Source organism: Cyclopterus lumpus, chromosome 1 (genome assembly GCF_009769545.1).
Source record: "Cyclopterus lumpus isolate fCycLum1 chromosome 1, fCycLum1.pri, whole genome shotgun sequence".
Taxonomy (NCBI): domain Eukaryota; kingdom Metazoa; phylum Chordata; class Actinopteri; order Perciformes; family Cyclopteridae; genus Cyclopterus; species Cyclopterus lumpus.
Window position 1 is genome coordinate 9,817,255 of NC_046966.1, and position 13,945 is coordinate 9,831,199.

General features: G+C 41.4%; 2 protein-coding genes across 4 annotated transcripts; one reads left to right on the forward strand and one right to left on the reverse strand.

Moving 5' to 3' along the window:
* Nucleotides 1-1,615: 1,615 nt before the first annotated feature.
* LOC117733849 (tumor necrosis factor ligand superfamily member 14-like) lies at nt 1,616-5,490 on the reverse strand. Of its 3 annotated transcripts, XM_034537769.1 has the most exons (8): nt 5,448-5,490; nt 4,381-4,489; nt 3,735-3,982; nt 2,909-2,977; nt 2,781-2,814; nt 2,543-2,614; nt 2,175-2,412; nt 1,617-1,997 (listed from the first exon to the last, which is right to left on the reverse strand). In XM_034537769.1, the coding sequence occupies exons 3-8, from the start codon at nt 3,930-3,932 to the stop codon at nt 1,784-1,786; spliced, it is 825 nt and encodes a 274-aa protein (XP_034393660.1). In that variant the 5' UTR covers nt 3,933-3,982; nt 4,381-4,489; nt 5,448-5,490; the 3' UTR covers nt 1,617-1,783. The 3 variants fall into 3 exon arrangements, with proteins under 3 accessions (XP_034393652.1, XP_034393660.1, XP_034393645.1); XM_034537761.1 differs by lacking the exon at nt 5,448-5,490 and having other exon boundaries at nt 1,616-1,997; nt 4,366-4,817; XM_034537754.1 differs by lacking the exon at nt 5,448-5,490 and having other exon boundaries at nt 4,381-4,599.
* Nucleotides 5,491-8,485: 2,995 nt separating this feature from the next.
* tmed1b (transmembrane p24 trafficking protein 1b) lies at nt 8,486-13,368 on the forward strand. The gene is made up of 5 exons (XM_034542209.1): nt 8,486-8,779; nt 10,513-10,610; nt 10,709-10,898; nt 12,018-12,185; nt 12,281-13,368. Exons 1-5 carry the CDS (start codon nt 8,528-8,530, stop codon nt 12,329-12,331), a joined length of 759 nt encoding a protein of 252 aa, XP_034398100.1. The 5' UTR covers nt 8,486-8,527; the 3' UTR covers nt 12,332-13,368.
* The last annotated feature ends 577 nt before the right edge of the window (nt 13,369-13,945 follow it).

Genomic DNA, 13,945 nt, shown 5'->3' on the forward strand with positions numbered 1-13,945 from the left:
ACAAAAAGTGCTCATAAGGACTGTCCAATCTGTTGCTACTGAGTTCTGAAGCAGTACAACCTCCTGACAGATGGATACCAGTGGCCTTGCATACAGGTTCATGCTTACCCTCTCTGTCACACAGGTAGCATGCAAGGGAAGCTTTTCAACGCTGAAATATATCAAAAACAGGCTCAGGAGCTCACTCTCTCAACAGCACCTGGAGACTTTTATGTTGATGGCTACTCAGACAGATGTTTTGCAGATGCTGGACAGTGAGAAAATCATAGACGGTGTTGTAGAAAAGAGTGAGCTGCTGCACAAACTATTCATAATAATAACACATGAGTATACTGATATTGTTTTTTATTACCATGTGACTAGAAAGCACCTGGCCGGCAGAGTTAGTGTAGATTCTGTTACTTAACGAATTGTTTTGTTATGCACTGCACTGCATCTGATACTAGCCCAAAGTTAAGCATATTCATTTAGCAAACTATATCTACCTTGGAGTGTTACAATAGCCAGTATCATTTTATTCCATGTGTCCACCCAGGCAAATTGGTGGATCCAATTGTTATAATAAAAAAAACATATATGATGTAATTTCTTTGTAATCATCCAAAATAATGTTAAGTGTATGGGTATTTTTCCAAGTAGGCCACTGATTGGTCGATACGTGCGATGCATTGAGTGGGCCGGTCTGACAGTAACTCCCGGGCCACTTTTTCCCCCAGTCCGCCCCTGAGCTGAATATATGTAATGTATGCAAAATCACAAGTACCTTAAGAATTGCAAAACGGTTACAGCAATTGAGCAAATACACTTGAAATCTTCCAAAGCCGCAAGGAAAGAACCGCAACAAGATGAGGTGTTTTTTTTTAGATGCAAAGCTTCCATGCTCAAGCTGCAAGAGAATCCTCTTGTTGTGTGTTTGTTTCACACAGATGTTTATCTGCATCTCAGAGCAGGAAATGACCCACATATTTGAGCAGCTTCTGAGGTCAGTCTCTCAACTCACATGCATATGGTTACCTGTCTGTCTACCTGTCTCTATGGTTTCCTGTGACTTCACAATATTCTCATTTGTTACGCTTCGCTTTCTGCTTTTCACACCAATTCCCTGGTTGGTTGCCAAACTCTCCTTTATATCATTTATCTGCACCATGTGTGCCATATGTGTTTTTTTTTTTTTTACATTTGACACCATACTGTAGTGTTTGCAAAATGTTCCCCTGTACTGTGAGAAGAGCTGAGTCAGCCACACCAACTCTAGCACCTCAGCAACTCTTCCCCTCCATCCTCCCCTCAGTGCATCCTTACTCAACCACATCCTGCTCTTGTCAAACACACACCAACACAGTGAGAGAGGCGTTGGTGTACGCAACTGTGTTATGTGGTTAGCCTTGGTGTGCTTAACAGACTTTGTTTGTTTTGCACTCTTTATCACATGGGCGGCAAATACATTTGTTCCCAATCGGCCACAGAAAATCTCTTTAATTATGTTGTTACCTGTCCAAGCAATTTCTTTACCAGGAGCTCAAGTCACCTCACTCGTGTTTGATAAGAAACCATATTTTATTCACACAACAACAAAATATGCAACATTGTAGGATTATATCATCTGAATATCAGATACTTTTTTGTAATATGCTTTTTCTTAAGGGATTCAAATACATTAATTGGGGACAGTATAATTTAGATTATATATATATATATATATATATTGTGTATATATTAGATATACAAAATTCACCAGAACAAATGGTGTAATTTACATAACACAGTGAAGTATACAATCTGATCACAATGTGGGAGAGCGGTGACGTTGCAGAATTTCACCTTGAAATATCATAAAGGCCCCCATGAGATTGTCAGTAGGTCCTGGACGTATGTTGTCTATATTCTCCAACGTGACAAAGATTTTATCTCCACTCTGCAGGTGGAAGATCCCAGCCAGAAAACTGCTCCACAGGTCCCCATTGCCTGAAGCCTTTGCACTGGTCTGGCAGCGGGAACTGGAGGTAAAATGCCAGAGATGAACGCAAACTCACCGCAACATAATACAGACAGCATTGATTTCAGTTTGCCTTTAAATACACTGATGACAACATACTGGTTGCACTCAAGTAAGCGGCTGTAAGCCCATGTGCTCCGACAGAGGAAGGAAGTAAGGAGTGGCGACACCGACTAACCTTTTTGATCTCATAAGTTCTATAGAACTGTCGTAGGCACTGGTGTTTTTCATGACCTTGTGCTGGATAAGCAAACACGGCTTTTCAGCATTTAATGTCACTTTGGAGTAGAGGTAGTAGTAACCTTCCTTCTCCACCAACAACTGGCCCTTGTCGTAGCCCATGTGGTGGGTGACGGTTTCGCCATCTATATTTTCCCACAGCACCAAGTTGTTCTCCCCCATAGGAGTGTTGGAGCCTGAGATTAAGATGAGATAGAAGAGAGAAATGAGTTGTCGTGAGCAAAGAGAATTAGTTTGGGGAATAGTTTGGATTAATCATCGGGGTAATATTCAGTATCTTGGTTTGAGCGGTGAGAAGGCTCTAACCTATCAGTTGAGCAAACGGCTTCTGTTGGTCCTCATCCAGACGTGGCGGCACTGTGGGAATATCATTTGATTCTGTTCGAGAAAGCGGGGTTAGACAAAGCAATCAATCAATAACAAAACTTCACATAAATTCACATGACAGGTTTTGCAAAAAAATAGACTTTTCGCTGATTAATTCAGACATCATATGTTTGTGGCTCATTATAATCAATCATGAAAACAGAGAGTCACTCAATACCTTTATGTCCCACTTGACTCAATATGGTGCCACCCTGAAACGGAAAAAGAAAGGTGTTAAATCGTAAAACGCCAGCACACATCTGGCAGGGCAACAGGGCTACACCTGACTCAAACGCCCACACTTACCTGCTGTCTAGATGTTTGGGGATGGGACAGGTTCTGGCAGAGAGGATGATTTTTACAGAGGGACAATTCCTGCAGGGAGAGGAAGTTAAAAGAGATTGTGAGACTTACAGAATGAACACATGGGGGAGTAATACAATCTGTGTGTGTTTGAAAGCAATACGTCAGAAGTTCAACACGTAATAACAGGAAGTGTCCCACCAAAATGAATGGCATATCGTCATTTGACACTAGAAACATTGAGGCCCCTATTAAAACCAAACAACAGAAGATACATTTGAAATTTGTTTTTTATTCAAAGTTATTTAGTGGATTATTTTGACCACTGTTTTTTTATCTCAGCCTTTATGTGAGATAATGTTATAATGTGCCAACGTTCTGTCTCGGATAAGTGCTACTGAGAAAAACTGTGGCTGGTAAAGCCCGGAGAGGACATTGAACACATTTTAGTAATAAATAACATGAGACAAGTGTATAAAAAACATTACGAAACTATCTTAGAAAAGTGAAGTTATGCTGTGGGTTTTCACTTGAGAGAGAAAAGAAAGGGAAGTAGAACTAGAGAAAGAGCCCATTTGACACGTTTGTCATTATAGACCTTTAACTAAAAGAGCAAATCACAGCCCACGCACTCAGCTGTCCGCTGCAGTGCTTGTGTGTGTGTGTCCCGTTATGACGTATAGGGAAAAATAGGGACATTTTCAAGAATAGGAGTTTCCATGTGGTCCAAACACAGATGCTTCTCCTGACATTAAGACTATCACACACACGCACACACACACACACACACACACACACAAGCACAATTATATGCAGGCGTCAGCCTCACCTCCGTTTTTTTATATAGTCTGTAGAGGAAAAATCCCTCGACAAGAAGTCCCAACAGGGTCAGTCCCACCAGCAGCAGAAGCAACTTTTGGCCAACTCTCGCCCATCTCGATCCCTTCCCACTGGGTACGGAGATGTAGCTTGCCTGTGTGTCCACCACAAACACCTGGGGGCATGCACCTACACCGCCCTCTGCCATCCAACCAGATTACACTCCAGATGGGATGTTAGGGATTAAGGTCAAACGGCCTGATGCAGCAAGAAAGGGAAAAAGACAGGATTGTGGTTAGGAAAAGCAAAGAAACGGGGGACAGAAAGGCAGAGAGGCGATAACAAACAAAAGACACAAACCGACCGAGAGGTAGACATGAGACATAAAGACAAGGCCTCTAGCAACCGATGCGATGCGACCTGCAAGCAGCCTCTGAGAAGCAAAGGGATGTCTTCATACCCTTACTACAGCACGCACAGAAGAGACAGCTTCAACACGTCAAATAGATCAAAAATACTTTTTGTTTTACAGGTAGTTCAGGAGAGGGCAGTTTTCACACACACCTCTGAAACTCCTTAGGGACATGAAATGCCCAAAGGAATCTTAAAATACATGTTGAAAATAAAATAAAATTACAAACCTTTAGATGTCTCACCTTCTGAGAAGAAGAAAATCCTCTGTCTGCAGTGCCAGTACTGATCTCCCCCACCTCTTGTGTTGGCTCGCCTGTTGTGAAGTATCACTAATAATGCTTTTCAAGCAATCTAATGTAAGGAGGAAATGAAGATGACATAGAGAGAGAGCGAGAGAAAGAGAGATCGAGAGTCAGAGAGTGTGTGAGTGAGTGTGCATGCGCGGGACACTCCCCACCAATATAGTTATCGTTCCTAAGCTGGCACTTCCTTTTCTCACTTTTCATTTCTTTTTCAGTGTGTCATGTTCTCTTGAACACTTTTGGTTTGTTTGTCTCATTTTCTGTTTGTCAGTTGTGTGACACCTTTGAAATAGTAGAGTTGGATGTGGAGGGTGAGTCACACCAGTGCACTTTTGACCGCTACCCCCGGCTGCTATACCACGGCCTTGCACTATGTCCCCGACACTGTCCTATTATTAATGTGCACGTTAATGCAGCAGAGCATTTCCCCACGCCGCCCGTGTTCTCACATATTCATGTTACATGTGTTATTCTTTGGGCTAAGTCGTGGGTCTCTCTCGTTCCCGCTGAGAAACCTGCAGTGATTGAAGATGACTAAAGTGTTGCAGATGTTTAAGAATTGTGAAACAACTCCCTCATGTGCAAGACCTCATGTGGCAACACTTTCTTTTTCATGTTTACGGTCATTGTTTTGTTCAAGACTTGCTTCACCTTTATTCTTCCTTTTACCCCTCATATCTTTTATCATGGGGGATTTATCGATGTACAGCGTGCTTCCTGCTTTGTCCATATGTGACATCCCATCAATGTAATTCCTCCTTTTGCATGGACATGGACAGCTGAGCAGAAGTGCAGAAATGCCTGTAATCTGTGTTGGTTATTTAATATTTGTATTTCTCTTTTGTTCTTCCTCTTATTCCTTTCTTCACGATAGAACCAAGTATTCTGATAAATACTTTCATATCCCTCTCTTTATCTTTTTCACATGTGCTGTATGCGGTTGATATTGCATGTTTTCTTCTGTTTCTCTGCTGTGTAGCGAAGAGTTCATAAAGTATTTGACTTACGAAAAGAGACGCTTCAGGCTTCGAGTGAGAAACTGAATCAGTTGTATTTTCTTTGTTGTAGGAGGGGCCAGTTTGACATGACAGACTCCACATGTTGAAACTCCATGACATACTCTTTGACTCACTTTCTACCCACACACTATAACACACACACGCACACGCACACACGCACACACACACACATGCACACGCACACACACACACACACACACACACACACACATATGCACACTGTGTTCAGTGGAGATAAAGACTCTGGGAGTACAGACGGATGTCAACAGACGTGGTTGTTAAGAGAAAGAGATGCACCTCGACATGCACGGATGTAACTTTGTGTCACTGATTACATAAAAAGTAGGATGAGAGCAAGAGCCTTCAGTTATCAAGCTCCTCTTTTATGGAACCAGCTTCCACTTTCAGTCCGGGAGGCAGACAGTCACCTCATTCAAGAATAGACTTAAGACTTTCCTGTTTAATAGTGCTTATAGTTAGGGCTGAATCAGGCTGCTGGGGGATGTTTTAGGATACACTGAGCACCTATCTCCTCTTCTCTCTCTCCTTATGGATGAATTTACATCTCTCCATTGCACCTTATTAACTCTGCTTCCTCCCCGGAGTCGTTGTGACTTCACGTCTCATAGGGTCCATTGGACCTGGAGGTGTCTGATGCCTGGTGAGCCGGCCTCCCGCGTTGGCCCTGCTGATGCGCCCCGCCACCCCTCCTCTCTACCTCCTTCTGTTTCATGGATTGTGGAGGTCCATTCATACATTGTCATATTCATGTAATGTGTTTATGTAACTTTGTAATGATGTTCATTCTGTACACATGACATCTATTGCTTCTGTCCATCCGGGGAGAGGGATCCTCCTCTGTTGCTCTCCTGAAGGTTTCTTCCCTTTTTTCCCTGTGAAAGGTTATTTTTGGGGAGTTTTTCCTGATCCGACGTGAGGTCCTGGGACAGGGATGTCGTATGTGTACAGATTGTAAAGCCCTCTGAGGCAAATTTGTAATTTGTGATATTGGGCTTTACAAAATAAACTGAATTGAATTGAATTGAATAAATTATGCTTTCAATAATAAATAAAATGGAGATTTTTTTAGAAAGGAAAAAACAACAACTCTTCTAATTACTTTTAGGCTACTTTTTACTCTCCTCACCAGCACATGTTGAATAATGATCCATTTCCTATTTCTGCAGAACAACATTTCCCATATTGCTCTCGACCTGCCTAATCTGAATCTGCAGCAATGCGGCTGCTTGAGCATTAAATTACATTTAAGGGTCCCAGAAAGCCTTTTAAAGTGAACCAGTAGGTACAACACCAGGGCTTTGGATCACCTAAATTATATGAAGCTATTACTAATGGCACACCTATTGTCTGGAAGTCCATTTCCAAATGTGCTGCCTAAACACTGTATAGTTGGTGCACCATGTTTACCCTCTCATAGTGTTTTATAGGGGCACAGAAAGTGCTTGCATCACAATAAATAGATTACTAAATTACTGTGTGACACATGATGATGACACATAATAATAGTAATATTAATGACACATAGTAAATTCAGAGTGGTGAATAAAATAAATATTTATGGCGGTATTCCATTTAGCTGCTTTATTGAGATCATTGCAAATGAGAGATTTCAGACAGAGCTAGGGGGAAAAAATGACTGTCCAAAATTGGAACCTAAGTGCTTGGATTTATTTTTTGTGCTAACTATACAACTGATCACAACAACTGTCGTAGCTGCTTAATAGGACTTGTGCATAATCGAGGTAATGCACAAGTCTGATTACATCAGTCAATGATCATCACATCAATAAAAAAAAAATCTCAGAGTTGGGATGTAAAGATGTACTAACACATTATTCAGAAACTGTACAAACATTATTTCTCACAGACCTTTTTCACAGCTGCATGGTAATATGGCTTGGATTGGTTTCAGGTGTGCTAATTATCAAGCATCAGCAATATTTACTGTTACTGTCAATGCTTGCCAGGTGAGAAACCTTCCCATCGTTACGTTTATTACTTGCAGCTGTGTCTGCCCTGCTGTGATATGTGAAAATGATCTAATGGATCTGTAATATATAGACAGTGACTGTGGCTAGGCTTGTGTCTGACACAGGAAACAACTATTAAAGGTGTCAAATGAAGTCTTGTGAGTGTTTGCATCCACCCATAGTGTGTGTCTAGGGAGTAAATCAAGAAGGAACTGTTGAGCTTAACAAGGATGAAAGGTAAAGGAAAGCCCGGTCACCTTGTTCCTCCCCTTAATCTCAACCTTATCTGAGATCCTAATAAACAACCCCTGCTTAAGGCCAGAGGGAGGTTTAGGAAGCGATCAAGCACACAATGGGCCAGCTTCGCCCCTATAAGGCTCTGGGAGCGACACAAAGCTGAATCAGTATCATCACAATGTACACAAAAACATATATATATAAAATATTTTAAACATAGCAGCAATAATGATGATGTTCATACTAATAGTTACAAATGGTAACAATGTGCCTGACCCTGCTGACCCATTCTGGAACTCCCTCTTTTTACAAAGACATCACACAACTGCTTTTGTCTTGCAATACAGTTGAATAAAATAAGATAACTTAATGTGATGTCCTTATCCGGGTTTGGAAAGAGCAAATGGCAAGAACGCTATAAGACGTGAAAGTTATCATAGTCATTAAAGCGTATTTAACATGTTTTTATTGTTTCTGAACAGCTGTTACATAACCACAACATATCTCACTGCACAGAGAAATCTCCAGTCTATGTTTGCCCTACCAGCACAAGTTAATATATTACAAATACAAATTGATCTTTTGAATAAAGCCATTAACTATAACCTATACAACTTTTATAAAGTGATGCCACTGTGTTATTGACTTCAGAGGCGTATAACTGGAGCAGGTCATTTTCTCACAGGAGTCCAGGAGCATCTCAACTTGAGTGAAGACCTCAGCTCCGCAGCGATTGGAGGAATATTGCTACTCTTCCTCCTCTGATTGGTCCGCAGCTTCGCCCTCGTTCGGGGGGCTCCATCCAATCACAGCATCGAAAAGTTGTGCTGCGGAAGAGGGATGAGAAGGAGATGGCTGAACTTAGATAGCCCTGTGTTTGGAAAAACCTCCACCATGGACCTTCTCCGGAAGAAAGAGGGGTGCGGAGGACGGCTGCTGGTCCTCGCAGCCGTGTTTGGGTGGTGTTTCGGGGCTGTGAGCTGCTTCGGGCAGAACCTCGACAGCGAGTTCACGTTTCAGCTGCCAGCCGGAAGATCCGAGTGTTTCTTTCAAACAGCGATAAAGAATGGTACGATGGAGGTCGAATATCAGGTAACTGTGTGTGTGGCCAGCAGACATGACCCCCTCGGCATGTCCACGTGTACGAGCCAGCTGCTAAAGGCGTGCACGAGCGAGCCAGGAGTACGATGTTGATGGCTAACGGGCGCTGAGCGTTGACGTGACTCCGTTAGCTAGCTGACTCGCTGGACGTGGACGTGCATAAAATACGCTGTGCACGTTTTTACGAGCCAACTTCCAACTGGAGCTGTTGGCTAATAGCAGTGAATGTCTCCCCGGTATCTTCGTATTGTGGGAGTTAACGTGACCAATCAAACGACGTGCATCACGTTCTCCAAAAACCCGGGGAATCAAATCTACAACGTCAAATCAAACTATTCACTGCACCATTTGTGCAAGATTGCAAGAACAAGGAGGAAGCCTCACGTGCTTCACGGAGGAAGATCCGTAATAACTAAATACTGTCCAGGAAATGAGATAATACACACATTGCTCAGAGGAAGAATGGGTCACTATGTAAATGATAGGCTGTGCGAGTATGTCTGAAAGTTTCAGATCCTAGAGTAGCCTTTGGTCATCCAGCAGGTTGTTCTTTAAGAGAGGTTCTGGTCCCGGTCCCGGTCCCGGTCCTAGGAACAGCTAGTGAGTTAGAAGAGAGGCCAAGGAATAATTATAAACCATTTACAAATTAAATTGTGTTGTTTGTATCTAGATATATATCCGTACAGAGCATCTAGAGTCAAGTGTCTATTTTGTACCGTGTTCAGTTGTGTTGTCCCTGTTTTGAGTTGTGTATTTCTGTGCATGTACATTGAGAGCAGCAAAATACCAAAGTCAAAATGAATTGTATGTGTTCACACTTACTTGGACATTAGAGCTGATTCTGATTCTACGAAGGACAAGTCCCCATATCTGTTGCCTGACATTTAATCGTGCAGTAGCTTTAGTTATTCAAAGGTCAACAGCCGAATCTTAAAGTTTGTTCATGGTATTGATTTTCAGGATGCCCATTTGTAAGAGTTCATTGAAGACTTTGAGTGGTTTTGAGCAGCTGCCACAGGCTCTTTGTGTGCACCATGCAATCTCCAGTCTACTGTTTTAGCAATTATTCCTATTATCCATTTATCTGCTGAGTATTTTCTACATTAATCATGTAAAATGTTAGAACATATTGAAAAATCTTCATCATAATGTTCCAGAGCACTTCAGATGACTGGTTCTTTCCAAAAAATATTCAAAAGAATCCCAAATATATTATATATATCCCAATTATCAGTTTACATCACAGGTCGTAGGAATTTAGCAGAAATTTCCATTAGAGATGCTAGATGAATTTGAGGCATTTTTCCATTGATTGCCAAACTGTTTCAGCTCTACTTCTGTCCTAAACCATGTAAATATTTTTTTTTTAAAACAAATAGCAACACAGGAACACGTCGCCTGTTAACCAGTGTGTTTGTTTTATGGGTGAGTCCTAATCTAAGAGATGACAATTCACCCTCTCCTAAAAGGCACTCGTAATCTTGCTTGGAAATGTTTGTCTTTGGGTGGGGGCGTCCTGGTGGCCTAGTGGTTAAGAAGACGCCTGCATGTCATACTCCTGTCTCTCTTCACATACAGTACTTTCTGTCTATCTCTACTGCCTTTCTCATAAAGACAAACTGCTAAATAATAATCTTCAAGAAAAATATTGTGTGACTTCCGAAAATCCTATCTAGTTGCTGAGTGTGTGTTTTGTATTTGTGTGTGTGTGTGTGCACATCCAGGTGATAGCGGGTGCTGGTATGGATGTAGACTTCACCGTCATCTCTCCAGAAGGCGTGCATCTCATCATAGAGTCTCGACGCTCTGACGGAGTCCACGTGTTAGTGCTACCTCACATTGGCCTGAATTTGGATAATTTTTCATATATGTTGTTGGATCTGTCGCTTTATGTTTGACATAATTTCCTTATTATTCCAGGGTGGAGCCTACGGTTGAGGGAGACTATCAAATCTGCTTTGACAACAGCTTCAGTCACTTCTCAGAGAAGATGGTGTTCTTTGAGATCATCATCGAGGGTCAAGGAGGAGATGTGGGTGGAGATGAAGAGTGGCCGGGGTTGGTGGAGCCTGATGGAAGCCTTCTGGAGTACAAGCTGGATGACATTCGGGTGAGATGGTTGTTTGGGGTTTAGAAATTAATTCCTAAAGGAGATCTAGTTCACTATGCAGCTAACATCTAAATACACCCATATTGTTGACATATGTACTCAACTAAAGTCTGCTCAACATCCAGGGAGTACGAGGAGTGATCCTTGTAACAGGTTTGTTGTGTAGGTGCAACACAGTTCAGATTGCAAACATGTTTTAATAAAGCTTAAATAGTATGAATACAGCTTTTATCAGGTTTAGATATGTCCCCTTGCTCCTGCAGTTCTGTCCTCTTGGACAAATACTGTTAAATATAGCTTGGTTGTTCAAAGAATAAGGCTCGCATTATTCTGTATGTTTATTATTGTCAGCAAATCCCGTGAAAAGACCCAAACCAACAATCAACTGATCCGACTAGCACATATTGTCTGTTTGGCCAAAAGCCTGATATATCTTATTCCTCTGTGCCATAGAGCTCCACCGTTGTCCACAAACTATTAAAGGCACATCAGTGAGCCACATTTTTCCCTACATGATGACACGTACTGTCAATCCTACACACACGGCCCGGTTTCTGTAAATACTCCCGAGTATATTAATCCTTGCCTGAAAATAGTCCCCAACAAATGCCCTATTTAATCAATCAATTCAATTAACTTATTTAGCCTTTCTTCTTCATGAAACTATATATCTCTTCAGTAGGAACAAATGGAATTTGAGGCTGAGTCCCACAGACAAACTGGGGAAGTGAGAATATATTGAAAGACACAATTGTGGTTTTGGTCTCCTCGTGAGATCTGCTGGCTATATGGAAAATGTAGAATGACGTCAGCCTTAACCTCAAACTGATACGTGTCTACTAGAAGACTCCTAATTGCTAACACCAGCTGGAAACATGAGCAGGGGGTCGGACTAGCTGGACCAAACCATCGTGAGGGTTCGGTCCATGACCCAACATGATGATTTAACACTCAAAACCAGCTCAGAAAATAAACATGTCTGCTAAATTCGACAGAGGGCGTGTCGAGAGGGATTTAAAATCCGGCGTACTTTTGAGTCTCTGCCTCCCACTTCCACGTATCTCTTATTACAGCCACCGCTTTTTTACATCCCTAAAACTTTCCTCACATTTTCCTCAGGAGTCCATGGACTCTCTGCACAGACGCTTGGAGCGCAGCCGGCAGATGCAGACGGTGTTGCGGGCTTTCGAGGCACGGGACCGAAACCTTCTGGAAGACAACCTGTGGAGGGTTTCGTTCTGGTCCTGTGCCTGTGTGCTGGTGATGCTGTGTGTGGCCCTTACTCAGGTAAATGGAGCACCGGCACGACACACAGCACTTCTAATCTCAATCTGTCGCGCTCCAACCTCATGCTGTCTTTGTGTGTTTTCCTCCATTTCCAGGTCTACACGGTCCGTAAACTGTTCGACGATAAGCGGAGGGTCTGCACATAGTGGGATTAGTTTCCAGTGATGATTGAGGAGAACAATCAAGTACAAGATGTTCAGCTGGTTATCCATTCAGACTATGCGCTATTATTTTTTATTTAGTTTGAATGGATCTTATGTTTAAAATCTTGTTTTAGATCGGCTTGTGAGCAATAATTATATATTATTAGATCATGAAGGGTAACCGGATGAGGAAGTTGAAGATGGCCGTTGATTTCATTTAGTGCCTTTTTAATGTCAAATCTTACCACAAACCATTGAGAAAATGCATTTTAAAAAGGCACTGCCTGCAAAGACAGAACAGTAAATGTTGTAGCATACGTTTGTGAAACTGGTGAGAGGGTTTTGGAATATTTCGTGAAAGGTGAAATTATCCTCACTAAAGGTCGGTTTACAAGTGATAACAATGTGCAATAGTGTCGTTGGCGTATTTGTTCTTCCTGGAAGTTAAAGATCTCTCCGTCATATTAGTGAGGTGTCCATCTGACCGCGCGTTTCCTTGGTTACAGCCGTGTTGAAGATTAGGTCTTTTTGAGATGTTGCTGATTTCTGTTCACATGTCGGCTCAAGTCCACGCTGACCTGTGAGCATGTAGAACAAGAAAGAGGGATGACTCGCAGTGTGATTGCCAATAATGTAAAATGTGTCCGCACGCTTACAGACAATTATGTAGTGTGTGTGCGTGTCTGTGTGCGTGTCTGTGTGTCAGTTCAGACATGTATCAGGTAACTCAGTGGGAACATACTGATTTGATAGATGTGTGTTTTTGTGTCCCTGGCTTCTGTTCGGTCTTCTAGACGATCAAATTCTCTTTTTTCTCAGATGTATGTTTGTTTCAACAGAATGTGACTTTTTGATTCGGCTCAGCGTTTTTAAAATGAATAAATAGGCTTTCAATATATATATCTATATATATATAGATATATCTATATATATATATCTATATATAAATATATAGATATATATATAGTAGAATATGTTTTAAATAAATCAGGTTTACATGAGAATCTTTGATATTAATAAATGCATTTTTTTACACAGGAAATATTTGGTTTGATGTCTTCGACTAATAAAAAATTGTGACACAGATTCATCTTTTTAAGTGTGTGTTCTGTTATGAATCGCGTCTTGTGCATGCAAATCATGAGCAACCTTAGTGCGGCTGACATTGATATGTTTCATGATCTAACGACAGCATATGCAGCTTTAAACCACAAGAAACAATATGTATTGTGTATCTTTTATACAAGATTGTTTTTACACATTATATTTTCCCCAGAGCCACTTGGAGGAATCAATCAGGAGTCTGAGACTAAACGTGTTTAGACACACTTTATTGTGCTGGAGGAGCTCCCCCTAACGGCTGACCTTGAAAACCTATAAAAACACTTTCAAAAACAGCTTTGACATTAAATTCAAGTTGGTATAGAGGCATTTATGTTTTTCTGCTTTATATTGAAGTGTAATGTGACACATACAGTGTGGCTGCGAGAAAGGAGTTCATGAGTTAAATGTATAGTTCATAGTAATAATTAACAGATTGTACAGTATCTAGCAATATAAGAACACAATAATTGTTAATTATATTATTGTAATGTACAACAATAACTAGACTAAAGA

Excerpts from the sequence above, each read along its gene's own strand:
- tmed1b (XM_034542209.1), top strand. The coding sequence starts at position 8,528 with ATGAGAAGGAGATGGCTGAACTTAGATAGCCCTGTGTTTGGAAAAACC. Across the intron at positions 8,780-10,512 it reads CGATGGAGGTCGAATATCAG|GTGATAGCGGGTGCTGGTAT; the intron begins GTAACTGTGTGT and ends GTGCACATCCAG. Across the intron at positions 12,186-12,280 it reads TGTGTGTGGCCCTTACTCAG|GTCTACACGGTCCGTAAACT; the intron begins GTAAATGGAGCA and ends CTCCATTTCCAG.
- LOC117733849 (XM_034537761.1), bottom strand. The coding sequence starts at position 3,932 with ATGGCAGAGGGCGGTGTAGGTGCATGCCCCCAGGTGTTTGTGGTGGAC. Across the intron at positions 2,978-3,734 it reads GACTATATAAAAAAACGGAG|GAATTGTCCCTCTGTAAAAA; the intron begins GTGAGGCTGACG and ends CTCTCCCTGCAG. Across the intron at positions 2,413-2,542 it reads GCCGTTTGCTCAACTGATAG|GCTCCAACACTCCTATGGGG; the intron begins GTTAGAGCCTTC and ends TCTTAATCTCAG.